The following is a 19,202-nucleotide window of genomic DNA, read 5'->3' as shown; positions in this document are numbered from 1 at the left end:
GGGGTTATTGTTTGTAGAATATAAACAATAGAAATTTATAGAAATTAGAAAATAAAAAGTTCAGACATACTTAAGTTGAAAACTTCCCCTTTTTGGCCTGCCCTGGACCCAGGCTCAGAGGGATGGGCAAGTCAGAAAGGTCTCAGGAAGATCAGTGTGAGGATCATTTGTATCGGTTTAGCTAAAGGGGTGAATTTAAATGAGTTTAGAGCCCTCTGTGGATGCCAGTTTAAGTGGAGTAGGACTAGATTTAAGCTGAACTGCAATAATCTGCTCTCAGGTCAAAGTTGGAGCATCTCCAGCAAGGTTTGCACAGTTTAACTAACCTGGGGGTAAGCAAGTGCCCAGTTTTTAGGGGGAGGAAAAGGAGGGGGCTTGTGTCTGACAGTGAGAGCAGGTTTTCTAGAACAGGTTTCAGAGTAGCAGCCTTGTTAGTCTGTATTCGCAAAAAGAACAGGAGTACTTGTGGCACCTTAGAAACTAACCAATTTATTAGAGCATAAGCTTTTGTGGGCTACAGCCCACTTCATCAGATGCATAGAATGGAACATATAGTAAGAAGATATATAGATATATGTATACACACATACAGAGAAGGTGGAAGTTGCCATACAAACTATAAGAGGCTAATTAATTAAGATGAGCTATTATCAGCAGGAGAAAAAAAAAACTTTTGTAGTGCTAATCAAGCTGGCCCATTTGGACAGTTGACAAGAAGGTGAGAGGATACTTAACATGGGGAAATAGAGTCAATATGTGTAATGACCCAGCCACTCTGGTTCTTAACCAGGAGTATGCCTACCTGTGGGGGTACAGAGAGATCTTCCAGGGGGTACATCATCTCATCTAGAGATTTGCCTCGTTTTACAACAGGCTACATAAAAAGCACTAGTGAAGTCAGTACAAACTAAAATTTCATACAATGGCTTGTTTACACAGCTCTCTCTATACTACACACTGAAATGTAAAAAGAAAAGGAGGACTTGTGGCACCTTAGAGACTAACCAATTTATTTGAGCATGAGCTTTCGTGAGCTACAGCTCACTTCATCGGATGCTGTAGCTCACAAAAGCTCATGCTCAAATAAATTGGTTAGTCTCTAAGGTGCCACCAGTCCTCCTTTTCTTTTTGCGAATACAGACTAACACGGCTGTTACTCTGAAACACTGAAATGTAAGTATAAGATTTATATTCTAATCGATTTATTTTAAAATTATATGGTGGGAAGGAAGCCATTTTTCAGTAACAGTGGGGCTGTGACACTTCTGTATTGTTATGTCTGATTTGTAAGCAAGTAGTTTTTAAGTGAGGTGAAACTTGGCCGTAGGCAAGACCCATCCGCCTCCTGAAAGGGGGACAGTCGTCTGGACAGGTTGAGAACCGCTGATCCAGAGTGATCAGCTGGGCTCTTTGGAAAATCCGACCTGCCCCGGCGGGCGGGGAGACGCCACGTTCCTTCAGCGCAGACGGTGGGGACAGGATGGTCACTCAGCCCAGGCCCCCCAATCCCAGCTGAGTCTGTTACCCTGCCAGGGTGAGAGAGAACTGGGCTGGGGAGCAGACTAACCCCCAGCTCCCTCCTCGGGAAGCAGCTGGAGCAGCCACAGCCAAAATGTGGGGTGCGGGGAGGGGAGAGAACTGGCGGCAGCTCCTTGGGACCCCCCCAGCTAGGGGGTGCAGGTCCTGGCAGAGAGGGGGGAGGAACATGGAATGGCCCCTGGGTAGAGGGAATGGGGGGGTCCTTTAAAGCAGGGAGCAGCCCCGGGACTAAGTGGGGGGGGTCCCCTAGCCCTGGGGGGGGGTGGCAGGGAACAGCCCTGACTGGGGGGGTCCCCTAGCCTTGGGGGGGGGACAGGAACAGCCGTGACTGGGGGGGTCCCCTAGCCCTGGGGGGGGGGGCAGGAACAGCCCTGACTGGGGGGGTCCCCTAGCCCTGGTGGGGGGGGCAGGAACAGCCCCTCACTGGGGGGGCTCTGGGAAGGAGGAGGGAGGAGCACGGCACAGCCCCTGACGGGGTGGGGCGCGGCTCTGGGGAAGAGGAGGGAGGCGCACAGAACAGCCCCTGGGGGAGCTCCCTGTCCCCGGGGGAGGGGGACGAGGGAGGTGAGTGACCCTTGCCCCGGAAGCCCTCGCTCGCTCTCCCGGAAGCACCGCCCTCTCCGCCCCAGTCTCTCTCTTTCCGCCGCCATCTTGAAGCCGGCTCCCCGCACAGTGAGTCCTGCCGCGTCTATCCGCCGCCATCCGCCCGGCGGCGGGCCCGGCCGGGGGTGCTGGGGGTGGGGGGCCGCGCGGGGGGGCCCCGGCCTGTGCGGGCAGGAGCTGGGCGGGCCCGGCCCGGGCCCCGCATCGGGGGAGCCTGGGTCCCAGCTCCCGCCCGGGTGCGGGGCCTCCCTGCCCCGGGGAGGGGGGCTCCCGGGCGGGGGCGGGGGAGGAGGTCCTGGGGAGGGGGGCCAGTGGAAGCCCCTCCCTGGTACCTGGCGGGTAGGGGGGTGTCTCCCCCCAACTGCGTGTGTGGGGGGTAGAAGGTCGCCTGATTAGGAGAAATTGAGGGGGGGGATTTCTGAGTGAGGGGGAGGAGGGGGAGTCATTTCCCTTTGCGAATGGGGGGGTGTCCATGTCTCCCCCACTCCCAGCCTCTTCTGGGGTGGGTCAGGAGTTCCCTCCTGTCAGACTAACTTTGGAACTGTGAAGAGTGGAGCCAGCTCTTACACACGTCCTGGGCTTTCGGGGGGCGGGGGGGTGTCTGAGCCTCAAGTTTGAAACCCCAAGACTGTCTGGAGCCCCCGCAACTTCACATCCCAGGTCTGACTCAGCCCTTCATCCGGCCCAGGTAGATAAACCCGATCCCAAGCGCTGTACTGAATGTGTGGGGTCTTCTGAGGAGACCTCGCAACCGGTGCCGGCTCTACAGGTCGCAGGGGGTGCGTCTCACAATGCAGGATTGTCCCAGTGCCCTTGGCCAAAACTTCTGGGTCCTGCTAGCTCCCTGTACTTTGTTCATGGGACAGGAAGAATTTGATCCTTGATTGCCACCAGCTGGCCGTGTGGCCTCAGACAAGTCACTTCAATTTTCTGACCCTTAATTTTTTCTCTCAAGTAGAGGAGGACACCCCTCTTTTGAACTCATGATGAGTTGTGAGAGCTGACTGAAGTCAGTAAAGAGCTGTTGGCCGGGTCAAAAGTGCTGTGTATATGGGCCAAGAATTATTATCTAAGCCGCTGAGTTTCATAGGAATATAGGGGTTGCCAGTGCATTTCAGACCCAAAGTCTGTCTAGCCCAATCTCCTGTCTCTGATGGGGGCTGGTACCAGAAACTTCAGAGGAAGGTGTAAGAACCCCACAGCAGGCAGATGAGGGATTATTTGACACACAACCCCCCAGCCCCTATCTCTCACACACGCACACACACAGAGGTGGCATTCAGATCTCTAATAGATTTGGTTTTGTTCTGAAACACAAGCGTTCATATCATTTGCGTTAACTGTAACACTAGATATTCATGATATCCATATGAATATGCAGTTCCATTTTTAATCTCTTTACGTTCTTGGTCACTGTGATCACCATTGCAGACCTGTTGCCTCTGAGGACATGCATAACGAGTTTACTTACTTGTTGGAAATGCGAAATGCTGTGATACAAGGGTTTGGTAATGGGAACGACCACTTAGTTGCAATTTCATGGTGAAATAAAATTACAGCTTCTCTCTTGCTTGTTTCAAAAGTGTTATGAAACTTCCTTATTTGTAGCCACCCAAAAGTGCATCTGTTTGGCTTTTCTGATTGTGGTTGAGACATTAACTGTGAATGTCATGGGACTTTTTCTCTTAGCTCCTCAAATCCCAAAGAACTGAATCCTTCATTAATTGTGGCCTCTGTTTTTCTTTCTTGCTCTCAGAAATGCCTGGTGAAGCGACAGAAACTGTCCCAGCCACAGAGCAGGAACTGCCACAGCCTCAGGCTGAGACAGGTCAGTGTTGCTTGGCTTTATTATACACCTTCTGAAAGGATCCCGAAACTCATCCAGCCTAAACTTCAAGGACAGGTGAAGCCAGTTTGTGGGGAGGGAGAACAAGAATATTTTGACCTCTGGTGGCTTTTGGAAGTCTAGTTAAAAGCCTTGAAGAAGGAAGGGAAGGTTGAGCGCTGGTAACTTGACTGTGATTCACTTGCTCAGATGGATGAGTTAAGAGGGCTCTTTGAATGGAAATGGTGGTAGCATGCTTGAAGGGCAGTAAGGGGTCAGTCAATACTGCTGCCCAGCTGTACAACCAAGGCTTTGGCAGTGTGTGATGTGCAGAAATACTAACTGTAAAACACCAACCTGTTTTCATTTAACTAGTGTTCTGATTTGCTGTGGTTACTAAGTGAAACACAAGTATGTGGGTCTCAGCTGCCCTAACCCAGGTGAAATGCTGGATGTTGGTTTCATTGGTCTTGGTGCCTTTTCTCTTAACCACACATTGTTTGGCTGCCTGCTGGTGTACAAGGCAGAACTGTTTGTCCCACAGCATCGCCACACGATTGTGTGGGTGTTTCTCAGTCAATCAGCTTGAAAGGCGCTTGATGCCCGCAGTGATATTGGTTATTAAATATATGGTAACATTCAGAGTCTGACAAAGCAGTCCCAGTGTAGCCAGCTCTGTGTTACACGGCCTACAGTGGAATTGCAAAAGCATACTTGGTACATTCAGTAAAATGCTGATTCCCTCCATCAAGGGATGTCATCAGCTTGTGTCACGCATTTGTAACCTACTGTTGTTACAAGTAACACTGGAAGTCCTTACTAGTGAAACAGACTAGAAAAATTAATTTTGTTCAGCTTGTTTTCTTTGTGTCTGAGGGCACTTGGTGTATAGTCAATTTCACTCTTTCCCCTGTGTGCATCCCATGAAGTGAGCTGTAGCTCACCAAAGCTTATGCTCAAATAAATTTTTTAGTCTCTAAGGTGCCACAAGTCCTCCTACTTTTTCCCCTGTGTACTCGGTTTCCCATATTGCATGTATGGGTCTCTCCCAAAACAGCAAGGGGGAGAGAAACCTTTTAAAGCCATAGGAAAACGTAGCTGTAAGTCCGCAAAGATTCACAAGGTGTTAGAGCAGGTGTAGGAACCAAGATTCCTTTTAACTCCTTGAAACTGACTAGATAACAGATTCTCTCCAATGGAATGGCTAAAAGTGGACACAGGGAGCAACATGGTGCTTCAGCCAGAAAGTTACAGCAGGGTTTGGCATTCACCGCGCATTGTGATGCAGCACTGATGAATGTGCTGTAAGAACATCTGACTACTCTTGGGAGGGAGGGAGGGAGGAGTTGAACTGAGAGTCAGTGCAGCTTTAAAAAAAAAAAAAAGCAACAGAATCCTGCTTGCGTTTTGCAGTGTGTATGAATTTAGTAATGATTTTCCAACCCACTGTATGTTGTGCTTCTCAATTGTCTCTCTTGAAGGTTTCCTGGTGCTGTGATCCAGTTATCAAATAGTATGGCCTTGTTTGCTACATTTCTGCCTAGAGGGTCGGGGCACACTGCATGACTGTAGGACTGGGCCTGAGGCATGGGGGAGCCACACAGTGCATGACTGGCAAATGTGGTGAATTCTGTCCAAGGGCTGTGTGAGTTTGACTTGGGGACAAGAAGAAAAATTGGGAACAGTTGAATGATCAAACGGTGCTGGGGAAAAGGTTTTGTGAAGGGAAGTAACCCGGAGGGGGGCTAAAGTCCAGTTCTCCATTAAATTGTGCTTGTCATTCATGAGTCAAGTAGGTAGCTCAATTTGACTAGCAGTATGGTCATGCTGTCATTTTTCTTTAAATGCCTCATTGAGGGGTAGATGCGATTCCTATGGCTGGGTAACTTCCCAGGCACCATTTGTGCCCGTGGGTGCATACAGAGCTGCAGCATCCCAGGGCATGGTTTTTCACTGGGTCACCGAGGATAACTCACACATTTTCCCCACTGTTGATTCTTCTCATCTCTTGGTTGTCTTACCACGCCATGGAGCATATAAAGGTTGGTGGGTCTTGGTAGTATGTGGTGTGTACTCAACAGCTGATGCTATTGCAGTAACTCCTCCCCCGGCCCCCGGGGAAGCAAGCTGGGCTCTCGCAGGAGTGACACTGGCAGCTGAGCAGATCCGAGCAGTTGCCACCAAGAGTCCTGAGGTGGCAGGCCAGGGTTCCCAGGCTGAGGCTGCTCTGGAACCTTCAGGTAGGTCTCAAGTTACTACAGGAGGTGCGGGGGGGGGGCACGAAGAGTTACCCTGTCTGTAAAATAAAATCTGGCTCTGACTCATCTAGGGCATTAGAAATACCAGCTCCACGTTGAGCAGAATCTTCCAAAGCCTTGTGGGGCTCGAAAGGAGCTACTGGTTAGAGGGCTCTGATAACATGTATGATTACGTGTATGTGAGATTTAATCTCTGAGATGGTTTCATTGCACCTCTTGTCACCTAAGTGTATCTCTGCTGGAGTTAGATTGGCCTGTGGAAAGAGCGTAATGCAGTGCTGAACTCCTGAGGTCCAGCAATAGGGGGCTTCGTTTCCCACCCCCCACAGCCCAGTTATTAGGAGCCTTCACCAATTGTCTGCGGCCTCCATGAAATCCATTGCTTTCCTGGGTTGGCAGGAGATGCCCCTGGAGTACATTGTGGGGCATTAGAGCTGGCAGTTGCATGGCAGTCTTGTCTCAGTGATGTCCCAGAGTGATAATGTCTGAGGCATCTTGAGTGAATATGGAAGGATCAATGAGGCCTCATGGAGACTGGAAAGAATTTTTCAAAGGGAAAGTTATGGTGAATGCCCCCTGCTGCCTGGTTCATGCTCGGCTCAGCACCTTTCTGAGATTAGCTCCCCTTTGTTAGACTTGGTAGTTCCCCTTTAAGAAACTGATCGGTTTCCCTACTTGGAAACTGGTAACTTCTGGGGGGCATGTGCTGGGCCTTTCTTCCCCCTTGCTACAGGACTCCCAATTTTAGACTCCACTCTGGGATCTGCCATGTTTTATTGTCATACATTTCACCAACACTTGAAACCAACTCCTGCTCACTGAGTGCAGGACTGGGCCTAGCTGTCTGGCTCTCAGCAGCTGAGAGATGACAGGTTCTAGTCTCTGACTGGCACTAAATCCGATTTGGGAAAGGCTGAGCCAGGACAATACATGAGCAACTGGTATTTGCCACTGAGTGAGCAGTCAAGTGACCTATGCAAAGTGGCTTTTGTGCAGACTCCCTAAATCAGTGGCTGATACATAAATGAGTCAGTCATTCATACCTGGATCGGGGTGCAGCTCCCTCCCCCCGGAGCAGGAGGGTCAGTGAAAGCCTTAGCTGCTTGCTCAGTGCAGCGCTGGGGTTACCTTCCTGCTGCAGCCAAGCCTTGCATTCTGCATTAGTCAGCACTGCCCTGCTGTGAGAAGACCTGGCCCTCCAGAGTAGGAGCAAGAAAAGGCGTCAGACTCACAAAAGGCATTTCCCTTCTATTCTAAAGCTGTTCAGGAGAACAATGTGGAGAAGCATCTGCATCCCAGACACCTGCAGACCACGCCTCTGGCCTGCTGGGAACAGACCACCTCTTCCCCACCCTCCTGCTCATCATGAATACCCCCTCATTCCTTGCTTCTAGCCCCTCCCCATGGAAGCCGATGCTGGGTTAACTGGTGTAACAGCCCAAGCAGCTCTGCTGTTCCTGTCCAACTAATGGCGTTCTGGGGTTGCAAGCTGCCCCAGGCTGCTTGAGTCACACCCAGTGTCTCCAATGGAGCTGTACCTGATGGTGGAATAGCAACTGGAGCAGGTCAGCTCTCCTTGCCTGACCCCTCTGCCTGCTGTGCAAAACAACATGCCTGCAGCTTTTGGCTAAGCAGATTGCTGCTCATGAGAACCAGCTCATTCCCATACGCTGCCAAGTGTGGCCTCTTCCCCTGGATCCCTTTGATACAGACTGCACAGGTTCCTCCCTAGATCAGTCTCACCGGACTTGTCCTGCCACCCTCTTCCAGAGACCTCGCTGGGCTCTCTCCCTCAGAGGTTTGGGGTGCATCTAGGGCTCAAGAAAGTAAAGGGCTGATGCCACTCGCTAGCGTTATATATCATATGGGCAGGCGCTGCTTATTTTTGGTGTGCTGCTGGTCCAGTGCACCTAGCTCCTGACCAGCAGAATCATCAGGACAGCGCTGTCCTGGATCCATCTTCCCCATGCTAGCTCGCTTGGATTGCAGCCCAGCCTGGGTTTGAACTCTGGTATCCAGAGGTGAAAGGTGAGCGGCACCATTCTTGTGAGACCTGGTTTGTCTTGGAAATGGAGCAGAACCTTCTTGCTTGCAGCAGTTCCTGATTGGAAGGACTTGTCGGTAATAACCTTTCACTCTTGCTTGTTTAGCTCCTGCTGTCCCTGCCCCTCCTGCTGGTGCTCCTGTTCAAGCGTCAGGTATTCTGAACTCATGTCCCCCGCGTGCGTCTCATTAACCATGTTTGCTGTGCTGGGTAGTCCCATTAACAAAAACGTTTAGCAAAACGTGCAGTGCGAGAGCAGGAGCCTAGGAGCTAGGGCTCCTGGGTTCTTCTCCCACGTCACTGCCGTGTGGCTCGGTTTACTTATGTGTAAAAGAAAACCTGCATTCCAGGAGCACACAAGGCTTTTAGTTGCATGTTTGTAAAGCACTGGGGATGGATGAGGCTAGAGGAGGGAGTGTTTGCTCCTAGGATCTGAGGGCTGCTTTCCTGGGATAAAGGATCTGTGTGAGAGCCTGGTGTGTTGGGACCATGAAACCGCAACATTCAGGAGCTGTACAGCAACTTGTGATGTTCCTTCCCGTTCTCAGGCATCCCAAATGCTAGGAGACAAACAGTGCTGTCTGGCCCTGAGCATGGCGTGCTCACACTCTGCCCAGCTCAGGCTGCATCAGCCGCTTGCCAGGAGCCTGAGGGCCTAACCTAACCTGCCTGAAAAAGAGCCATTTGCAGCCAGACTCCTGTTTAATATGGAGGTGCAGCCCTCAGAGACCGCGAAGCCCGGCATGTGATCCTGCCCTGTTTGGATACAGGTGGAACCCTGCATGCTGGGGCCTGCCGCCTCTACAGACCACACCTCCATAGTAGCTGAGGGAGCCAAGCTTTGAATTGGACTGTGTGAAGCACAGGGGTGTGTTACTTCCCCTATGCTACCAGAATCCCTTTGGGAGAAAAACTGAATGCGTCTACCAGTCTGCTGGGACAGCATCCTCCACCAAAGCCGGGGGATTTCCAGAGCCAGGCAAATGCCAAACCAACCAGACACCGACCGCTCCGTCTGGCTTGTCAGGCACTTGTACCTGGTGTCTAGAAACCCGCACAGGGTCCTGCGTTCAAGGCCAACGGGCCAGAATGATTTCCTGGGTCTTTGTGCTGAAATAAAGCTGCTGTATTTCCATAGCTTTCTGGACCCCAGGATCATTTTACTGAAGTTATGGGCTGGAAAACGAGCTGGAGCAGGGTTCTTCCCCAATGTGCTACTGACACATGGACGCTGTGGGTGGGCAGCTGGCATTCTGGGTTAGGGGGCTTGCATGTGTGCCCGTGGGGATGGGGGCATGGAGCTGTGCAGGCAGGGTAGCCAGGGGGACTTCCCCTTAGGGGTGGGGTATTTTGTGTGTTAAAATACACTGATCTGTCTCCCCCTGGAGGGCGGGAGACGGGAGCGTCTGTGGTGCGAGGAGAGCTTTCTGAGAGCCGCAAGGGACAGGGTGTTAAAATGCCATTGCCTGGCAGTGTCCTGGCGAGGGTGTGGGGCCACCCGTCTGCCCGGGTAGCTGGACTGTAGCCCACGCGGGGTCGCGCTGGATTACTCACCTTTCTCCCCTGGCCCCCTTGGTTTTCTTTTCTCATTGGTTCACTTTGTCTCTCTCTCTCCGTCTCTTCATGCTGCTCCTTCCCCGACACTAGCTCCAGCTCCTGCTGCTAACCCTGCCCAGCCCTCCCCCCCACGGGCCCCCACGGGCCCGGCTGTGTCACGAGAGCAGCCCCCCTCCCCAACCTCTCCTGCTTCCCCAGCACTCGCTCCCCTTGCAGCCCCTGCCTCCCCGCCCGTGGCCCCAGCTCTGATGCCTCCGACCTTCTCCGCTCCCTTAGAGCTCCCAGCTGCAGCTGTTGGCATCCCAGTGCCCAGCCCGCCTCCCCCTATTCCCCGTACAGCCCCAGCTCTTGGGACCCCAGCCGATTCGGCCACTCCAGGCTCTCCCAGGCCTGCTGCTGCTGCTTCCCCAGTTACTCCAGCGTCCCCTGGGGGCCCAGCACTGGCATCTCCTTCTGTTACCCCAAGGTGTCCCCATGTCTCTCTCACCACCCCTCTTGCCCCCCTGGCGGCACCAGCCTCTCCTAGATGCCCAGTTTTGACAGCTCCTGTTTCTCCCCTGCCCCCCCTCGTTCCTCCTGTGGCCCCTGCGGCGCCAGGCCCTCTTGCTCCTCCCGCAATCTCAGCCACCCCCCCTGTGGCCGCTGCCCCTGCCCCCCTCACCCTTCTGGCTCCTGTTTCTCCCCCTGTGACATCAGCTCTGGCTGCTGCTACCCCTGTGGCCCAACCTACTTCCCCCACCCCTCTTGTTCCTCCCCTAGTCATTGCTGCTCCCCCAGCCCCCCTCACATCCCCTGGGACCTCAGCTTCTCTGGTGGTCCCTGGTGCTGCCCCTCTGGCCCCAACCTCTTGCCCAGCTTTTCCTGTGGCTCCTGTCCCAGCCCCCTCCACGCCTCGTGAGACCCCTGCCTCTCCCCCAGCCCCTCTCCCTCCCCCAAAGGCCCCAGCCTCTCCTACAGCTCCTGTCCCAGCCCCCTCCACTCCCTTGGAGACCCCTGCCTCTCCCCCAGCCCCTCTCCCGCCCCCAAAGGCCCCAGCCTCTCCTACAGCTCCTGTCCCAGCCCCCTCCACTCCCTTGGAGACCCCAGCCCCTCCCCCAGCCCCTCTCCCGCCCCCAAAGACCCCAGCCTCTCCTACAGCTCCTGCCCCAGCCCCCTCCACTCTCCCCAAGACCCCTGCCTCTCCCCCAGCCCCTCTCCCGCCCCCAAAGGCCCCAGCCTCTCCTACAGCTCCTGTCCCAGCCCCCTCCACTCCCTTGGAGACCCCTGCCTCTCCCCCAGCCCCTCTCCCTCCCCCAAAGGCCCCAGCCTCTCCTACAGCTCCTGTCCCAGCCCCCTCCACTCCCTTGGAGACCCCTGCTTCTCCCCCAGCCCCTCTCCCTCCCCCAAAGACCCCAGCCTCTCCTACAGCTCCTGTCCCAGCCCCCTCCACTCCCTTGGAGACCCCTGCCTCTCCCCCAGCCCCTCTCCCTCCCCCAAAGACCCCAGCCTCTCCTACAGCTCCTGCCCCAGCCCCCTCCACTCCCTTGGAGACCCCTGCTTCTCCCCCAGCCCCTCTCCCGCCCCCAAAGGCCCCAGCCTCTCCTACAGCTCCTGCCCCAGCCCCCTCCACTCTCCCCAAGACCCCTGCCTCTCCCCCAACCCCTCTCTCCCCCACACAGGCCCCATCCTCACCTCCTGCCCCAACTCCCTCCACTGCCCCAAAGACCCCTGCTTCTCTACCAAAGCCCCCAGCCTCTCCTGTGGGTCCTGCTTCTGCCCCCGCCCTCTCCATGCCCTCTGAGACCCCTCCCTCTCTCCCGACCCCTCTCTCTTCTGCTGTGGCCTCAGCTTCTACTGCTCCTCCTGCCTCAGCCCCAACCCCCTCCACTTCCATCAAAACCCCTGCTCCTCCATCAAAGGCCCCAGCCTCCCCTGTGGGTCCTGCTCCTGCCCCCTCCACTCCCCCTGTGATCCCTGCCTCTGCCCCATCCCCTCTCCCTCCCCCAAAGACCGCAGCCTCTCCTGCAGCTCCTGCTCCATCCCCCTCCATTCCCCCTGTGACCCCAGCCCCTCTCCCTTCCCCTATGGCTCCTTCCCCAGCCCCTCTCCACCCCTTGGTGGCTCCTGTTTCTCCCAGTGTGACACCAGCTCTGGGGGCTCGTGCATCTCCACCAGCTCCTGTCACCCCCACTGAGGCTGCAGTTTCTCCTGGGACCCCTGTTTCTCCCCCTGTGGCCCCAGCCTCTCCCACTTCCCCACTTCTAGTGACCCCTGGCTCTCCCCCTGTCCCAAAGGCAGTAAGCTCTGCCCCCGCCTCCTCCCCTGAGCTCCTCCTTGCTCCCCAGAAACCAGCTTCCTCGCCAGCTGCTTCCACTGACCTCCCTGCCACTCCCCTTACTTCAGCGAGTAGCCAAGCCCCTGCACCTCTGCCCACTTCCCCCGCTGAAGAGCTAACCCCCCGCCCCGGGCTTCCTAAACCATCCCCGCCTTCCTCCTCACCTGGTCCTGCGCCCGAAGCACCAGCTAGACCCCCCACCCCTGTCTGCGCTGCTACCATCGATGACGACGAGCTGCCGCCTCTCATCCCTCCTGAGGGGCCTGCCGGGGAACTGCCTTTGCAGCCGATCCTGGTGGATCTCTCCTCTCCCAGACCCGCTGTGGCCCCTGCTGAGGCCCCAGCTTCTCTTCCTCCAGCCAAGCAACCCGTGCTGAAGAATGACAAGGGTATTTGCGGCCTCGGTTTGCTGTGTGCATGGAGTGTCAGCGGCTGCCCACGGAGTACTAACCTCGTAGAGACTGTCGGGCCTGGATTCCCCTCCTCCCCCACACGCACTTCGCCTGCTTGGTTTGTTAGCCTAGAAACGTAGCATTTAGAAGCGATGTGCCATGCTATGTAGTGAGGCCAAAATAACCCCGTGCTGAGCCGTGAGCGCTGACCAGGATCCTGGCTGGGGTAAAGCCTCTTGTACGTGGCGCCCCAGTATCAGGCAGGTCACCGCCTGCTGTCTGCTCTTGTGTTGGACACCAACTTCTGTAGTTTGTCCTAGTGCAGTTCACGTTACTAATGGAGGGGTCTCGGACACGCATGGGGCTGGCTTGCAGGGGGGGATGGTTTGAACTCTGTTGCGTCTGGACCAGCGTCACCGGAACTGCGTAGCCTCCCACTTGGATCTTTCACCAACGTCTGCTGTGTATTTAATCCATTCTTCTCTGAATTCTCTGTTTCTCAGCAACCTTGTGGAGATCTAGGTTAGCTCAAAGATCACCAGAGGTCCCAGGGTTAATCGTGGTCACTTTCAATCTGCCTGTACTGGGCAGATGCTCACAGTCCTGCTTGGATTTAGCGTCCTGGCTGGTTCACCTGTGGTTATCCTTTTACTTCCCTGGAAACAAGTTTGATGTTAAAATGTGTCTCCGTGGTCTGTGTTAGTTCTTAGCATGTGTGCTGGTCAGTTGACCTATCTGCGCCCACTTCTGGGCCACGGGAGCGTTGCTGTATGTGTCATTGGTGTGGTGGCCTGCCCTATGCACACCCTAACCAAGCTGCACACAGCATTTAGTGCAGGGGCCTGAGGCTCAGGGTGTGAGTGGTTGATGGGTCTGTCTAGTTACCAAGCCTTGTATCCACTCCCAGTGAGACTGGACCACATGGAAATCGCAGATTGGGCTGAGTTTGTGCCCTAGCTGGTCTTCATTTCTGAACTGGCTGTTAGCATGGAGAGGAGGGTTGTAACTCGCCCCTCCCAGTCTGCTCTGGGGGTTGAGTGTGGCACAGACGGATTCTGCTTCTTCACTTCTGTGCTGTCAGGCACGTTTCATTCTCCAACACGTCAGGGCTTGCAAGCTAACTACACCCACTGCAGCAGAGACTTGCATGAACTCCCAGCAGTCCTCTGAGTCTTACCAGATCCCTGACAGCTTCTTGGTAGTGGCACAGATACGCATTTCAGCATCCGGAGATGCTGCTTCCTGCTAAGGGCTCTTGGTTTAATTGTTGTCGTACCACCCCTTTAATAGAGCCATGGGTGGGCCTGGCTTTGTGCGGACACACAGCAACCCTGCAAGCTCAAGGTAACTCGTAGCCACTTTCCCTGCTCTAGGCCTGAGCTCCTACAATCCCCCATTTTGCTGTCATTTAAACAGACTGAAGAGGCATTGACAGAGTGTCAGATTTTGTCTTCCTCCCCGCCCCAGCTGGGTCCCTGGTGATGTGAGTTATGCTTTGCTGACTCACTCTTCTGGTGTTGTCGAACCCGCCTTTACACTTGTTTATCATCTGCTCCTGCCTAACACTCACTTCACTGCTGATGAATGTAGAGGTTTGGGCTTGGAGCTGGATTCTGCAAAGAGCTGAGTACTTGTGACTCCCACTAATTTTGAAGGAGATGGGGGGGTGCCCAGTGCCCTAGCTCAGCCCTCTGATTAGGTACAGATACTTTCCCACTTCGCCTAGGGGAGTACCTTAAGCTCCTTCCTGTTTCTCAGCTTCTAGACGGGGCAGAATACCAAGCATCATCCCCCTCTTCCCGTCCTCAAATTCACCCTCCCTTTCCTATCCAAAATCCAGTGTCAGCTGTGTAGGCAGGGTCTGTAAACCCAATGGCCTCATAGATACCAAATCCTGATCCACTCCAGTCTAGTTGTTAGAGAGAGCAGGAGGGTAAGGAGCAGGCAGTCATGCAGTCTGACTACTAGGCTTCTGTCTGCTGCCGCACAAGGTTTTCCCCCCACCGTTTCAGAGCACTGGATTTCCAAAGCATTTGGTGCTGTTAGTCTGTGTTGTCCTCCTTGGATGTGCCTGTTCTTTTATTACCCAAAAGGGATCGGTGTGGGGAGAACTGTTCCTATACCAGGTCTTACATAAGTTTATTGAATTGAAGTTCATTTTGGTGTGAACTGGGGTGAAGGAGCAATGTCAACCCTTTGGTATAACGAGACCCTAAACAGCCCCATGGCAAAGGCTCTGCCAGAACAGGTCTGCTTCCTTGGTCTGTCTGTTTCCTCCAGACTGGCCTGCTACTCCCCACGGGGGCCCACGCTGGAAAATGTGAATGCACGTTTGTATCCATAGGGTCCGGCACAGAATCCGACAGTGACGAATCGGTGCCAGAACTTGAAGAACAAGATTCTACACAGGCCACCACACAGCAGGCACAGGTGAGGGGTCCGGTCCCTGCAGCTGAGCGTGTGCGGTGGGGGTGAGTTGCAGGATTCCCTGGCTTCTGGAAGTGAGCGAGAACCTTTCATCTTCGCGCTATGGAGGGCCGTGATCTGTGAATTGATTGAGCCCAGGCAGTCACTTGAGGCGGATGTGAACATGCATCTCTCACTGTACTCACAGCTTAGGGGGAAGGCCCTGGGGAAATCCCCATTCTTCAATCCACCCAGATGCAACCCCTCCCAGGCCCTGTAGATCCTGTCTCAGCTAGCTCACACCGCTGTGAATGCTGGCCATTGGAGAGTCATGCCTGCATGCGGAGCAGTTCTGTTCCTCCCTCCCCCATACAGTGAGCTGGCTCTGTCCTGAACTCTGCTCCCCAGCACGGCAGAGCCGCGGTTGCTGAGAGAGTCCATCTCAGCTGGTCCCCTGCTGCTGGTTCCTTGGGCGTCTTCCCCAGGATTCGCTAAGGCCCCACTTGTTGCCTGTCCCTGCAGCTCGCAGCAGCCGCTGAAATAGATGAAGAACCAGTTAGCAAAGCAAAGCAGAGCCGGAGTGAAAAGAAAGCACGAAAGGTAAGAGACCATGGCCGTGGGCCCAATTCCTCGCCCTCCCTTCGGGAGTCAGCCAGCCCAGCGGGGAAGAGGAATGGCTCTGTCAAGATCTCCATGTGCACTGGGGCTAAAACCCTCTGTGCCCCTTTGATTTAACCCTGTCGGGCCCAGCATGGTGCTGCTTGTATAGTGGCAAGGCTGGCGCAGAACTGAGGGGCGCTTGGGTGACCCTCCGCCTCTCTCATCCAATGAGCTCAGAGGCCAGCCCTGGTGACCCCCGGCTGAGGAGGCGCGCCCATTCCACAGGAGAGATTGAAACAGAGAGAGGAGACCTCGGGCCATCCAGTAAGGTGGTGGCAGAGCTGGGAATGAACTCTGCCTCCAGGTTCTCTCCACTCTGCCTCTGTCTACAAGGCTTCTCGGCCGCAGTAATGTCAGAGGTTTCTTTGCGGGATCCCAATGTCCTGAGCCGATGAGCTAGTTACACCTTGCATAGGCTGTCTCAATGAGCTATTTCTCTTTCCTTCCCTTCTCCTTTGCTTTTAAGGCAATGTCCAAACTGGGCCTTCGCCAGGTCACAGGTGTAACCCGAGTCACCATCCGGAAATCCAAGAACATCCTCTTCGTCATCACGAAGCCAGATGTGTATAAAAGCCCAGCATCAGACACCTACATAGTCTTCGGCGAGGCAAAGGTGAGCTGAGCCCGCTCATGATGGACGGGAGCACCTGACCGCTCTTTCAGTCTGTGTTCACAGCAGCGCGGTGGCCCAGCCAGACCTCGGGGATTGCAGTTCTGTGGCATCTCGCTTCAGACAGAACTGTGCTAGATAAGTCTCCCTGCTGCTGTGCGTGTGTGTCTGGTGGGATGTGAGTGGGTTTTGAATCCTCTCTAGGGGCTGGTTTCTCATCTTGTTGTGGCTGTGGCTGACTCGAAAGGCCTTGGATGTCTTGAAGCTCCATTCTGAAGTCCTGGCTTCTCTTTGGGTTCAGTTTTAAATGACAGCATCTCACTGTGCTCTGTGCTTCTCCCAACCCCCAGATCGAAGATCTGTCCCAGCAGGCGCAGCTGGCAGCTGCCGAGAAATTCAAAGTGCAAGGAGAAGCCGTCTCAAACATTCAGGAAAACACACAGACTCCCACCGTACAGGAGGAGAGCGAAGAGGAGGAGGTATGTTGCCTCCGGGTCCCAGTCATGTTTGGGGTCTGAAACAGAAGCCCACAGCCCGTGCAGTTCAGATGAAAGGACCCACTGTATTAATGTGCACGTGTGGTTAATGGCACGTGCTACCCGTTGGGCCTCTTGCCCACCCTAGTGTCTCTCTCTGGCAGGTGTCCAGGACCCCTGTGTGAAGCAAGTTGCGGGTGGGTTCCCAGCCCATTTTCTAGTGGGACAGATGTCCACCTCACACAAACCATCATACCAACTCATCCTCTCTTTGGGAAGCCCGGCAGAGGGCAGGCCCCGGACGTTTACTATCCTTCCCCACTCTGGAGCAGGCACTTCTCACCAGCACTGATTATTGCAGTTACTGGGCTCCTGCTGCTGTATGCATTGTGATATCTCCCCATTGCACTCACCTGCAAGGCATCTGAGCCCATTTGCCCCTATAACACATGCTGGATACACTGAGACATGGTACCTGGGGATTCCTTGTCCCTTCTGCCGCCTTCCTGCTCTAATGGTAGAAAGAAGAAACTTGCCCTGAGTGCTGGCCATCCCAGAATCCCCTACTGCGAGGCTGCTTGCACCTTCCTTTTGGAGCAGCTGGTGCTGGCCACTGTCAGGAGACAGGAAAACACACCAAATTGGGTCTGATCCAGCCTGGTAATTCCTTTGCTTCCATGAAGCAGCCATTTCCCCAATCTGCAAGCAGTGAAATCAGATCATGAGTGCTCCTACTGCTTGGGTTGAATTGAGGAATCCCCAGTGGGTCGGGGCCGTCTGTACCTGCACGGCACAGAGAGATCCGTGCCATCAGCTGGGAGACAGTCCTGGTCTTTTCTTGCTTAGGTTGACGAGACCGGCGTCGAGGTGAAGGACATCGAGCTGGTCATGTCCCAGGCGAACGTGTCCCGCGCGAAGGCTGTCCGGGCCCTGAAGAACAACAGTAACGATATTGTAAATGCTATTATGGTGAGTGGCCTCCGGAGCGGAGTTCCCAGCCAGTCGAGCAAACCCAAAACTTGGGGAGCAGACGTTACAGTTTGGAGTGAATCCTCCCTGAATGGGGAGAACAGGGCATGCTCATTTCACTGCTGATGGGTGTGAGGAGCTCACTGATCAGTTACCATGAGGGCATATCCCTACTTACCCCCTCCTCTCTCCATGTCTCAACTCGCCTGTTCTGCATCATTCTGGCAGTTTTCATTGTCTGCACCGACCTCACCCATTGGGAAGGGGGGAAATAACAGATGGTACAAAATCCGCTTGGGTCTGTGTTGTGATGTAAATTATTATTTGGGGGGTAGGCGTCCCCCTGCCTCTGTCCCCCTTTCCCCCCCATGTGTGTATCCAAGCAGGATCTTGCCCAGCTCTCTGCTCTCAGAACAGCCTTCCCCAAGGTCGCTTGGCCCCGCTTGATAGATAAACAGTCTGAAGCTCACGCCGCTCTGTTTCTTCTGCATCAGCATGCTGGAGGGAGCTGGAGTGCAGAGCTTAGTGAAATCTCCAGGGAATTGCAGACCTGCCCCCAGAGATACTTTCTAACCGTTCTTTCTCTGTCTCTCCAGGAATTGACGATGTAGCCATCAGAAGGGAGGAACCTTTTGGTTTTTCAGAGAAGAGTAAAATGCAGCGAAATTTAACATTTGTACTATTTCTATCGATAAATAAAAGTTGTGGCTTACTGTCGGTGAAATCTTTTATGTTTTGTTTTGCTTTTTGTTTGCCCTGAGGTCACAAGGAGGTGTAACCGCTGATCACAGAGGAGGTCCCAGGCCTGACATTCTCTCTCCTCTGCTGTTCCTGGGAAGGCACGCCTGCTAATTCTAGTGCAGGGGTCGGCAACCTTTCAGAAGTGGTGTGCCGAGTCTTCATTTATTCACTCTAATTTAAGGGTTCGCGTGCCAGTCATACATTTTAACGTTTTTAGAAGGTCTCTTTCTAGAAGTGTCTAATATAGAACTAAACTATTCTTGTATGTAAAGTAAATAAGGTTTTTCAAATGTTTAAGACTCTTCTTTTAAAATTAAATTAAAATGCAGAGCCCCCTGGACCGGTGGCCAGGACCCGGACAGCGTGAGTGCCACTGAACATCCGCTTGCGGGCCGCAGGTTGCCTACCCCTGTTCTAGTGTTTCCTTGCTTTGTGTGAAGGTCCACCAGCCTGTAGGGGGACGCAAAAGGCTCAGACTCTAGCACAAGAATGGTCCTTCGGGAGTGTGGAACATTGAGCTTATGGACACCTGCTGTTCGGGTGACCAGATGTCCCGATTTTATAGGGACAGCCCTGATTTTTGGGTCTTTTTCTCACATAGGCACCTATTACCCCCCACCTCCTGTCCCGATTTTTGACACTCGCTGTCTGGTCAGCCTACCTGCTGTCTAAAGTTCAGTTGCAAATTCTAATGTTCAGAGGTTAGAAGATCTCTGAGGGGCCTCATCCCCCGGGGGTGATGCCAGGGTGCTCCCTTTAGAGCTCTCAATTGTCTAGTCTGCTCCAGGTTTTAATGACTCCGATGTTA

The 19,202-nt window shown here is 54.0% G+C and overlaps 1 protein-coding gene across 3 annotated transcripts; it reads left to right on the top strand.

Moving 5' to 3' along the window:
* Positions 1 to 2,076: 2,076 nt before the first annotated feature.
* NACA (nascent polypeptide associated complex subunit alpha) lies at positions 2,077 to 18,377 on the top strand. Of its 3 annotated transcripts, XM_084609965.1 has the most exons (10): positions 2,077 to 2,211; positions 3,899 to 3,970; positions 6,064 to 6,207; positions 8,376 to 8,423; positions 14,877 to 14,962; positions 15,461 to 15,538; positions 16,065 to 16,211; positions 16,559 to 16,687; positions 17,531 to 17,653; positions 18,250 to 18,377. In XM_084609965.1, exons 2-10 carry the CDS (start codon positions 3,901 to 3,903, stop codon positions 18,262 to 18,264), a joined length of 840 nt encoding a protein of 279 aa, XP_084466091.1. In that variant the 5' UTR covers positions 2,077 to 2,211; positions 3,899 to 3,900; the 3' UTR covers positions 18,265 to 18,377. The 3 variants fall into 3 exon arrangements, with proteins under 3 accessions (XP_084466091.1, XP_084466092.1, XP_084466093.1); XM_084609966.1 differs by lacking the exon at positions 8,376 to 8,423; XM_084609967.1 differs by lacking the exons at positions 6,064 to 6,207; positions 8,376 to 8,423 and having other exon boundaries at positions 2,080 to 2,211.
* The last annotated feature ends 825 nt before the right edge of the window (positions 18,378 to 19,202 follow it).

The sequence above is a fragment of the Lepidochelys olivacea genome (assembly GCF_965140295.1).
Source record: "Lepidochelys olivacea isolate rLepOli2 genome assembly, chromosome: 20".
NCBI classification, from domain to species: Eukaryota; Metazoa; Chordata; order Testudines; family Cheloniidae; genus Lepidochelys; species Lepidochelys olivacea.
Note: the sequence above shows the minus strand (reverse complement) of the source record. Positions and strands in the feature narration are given on the sequence as shown.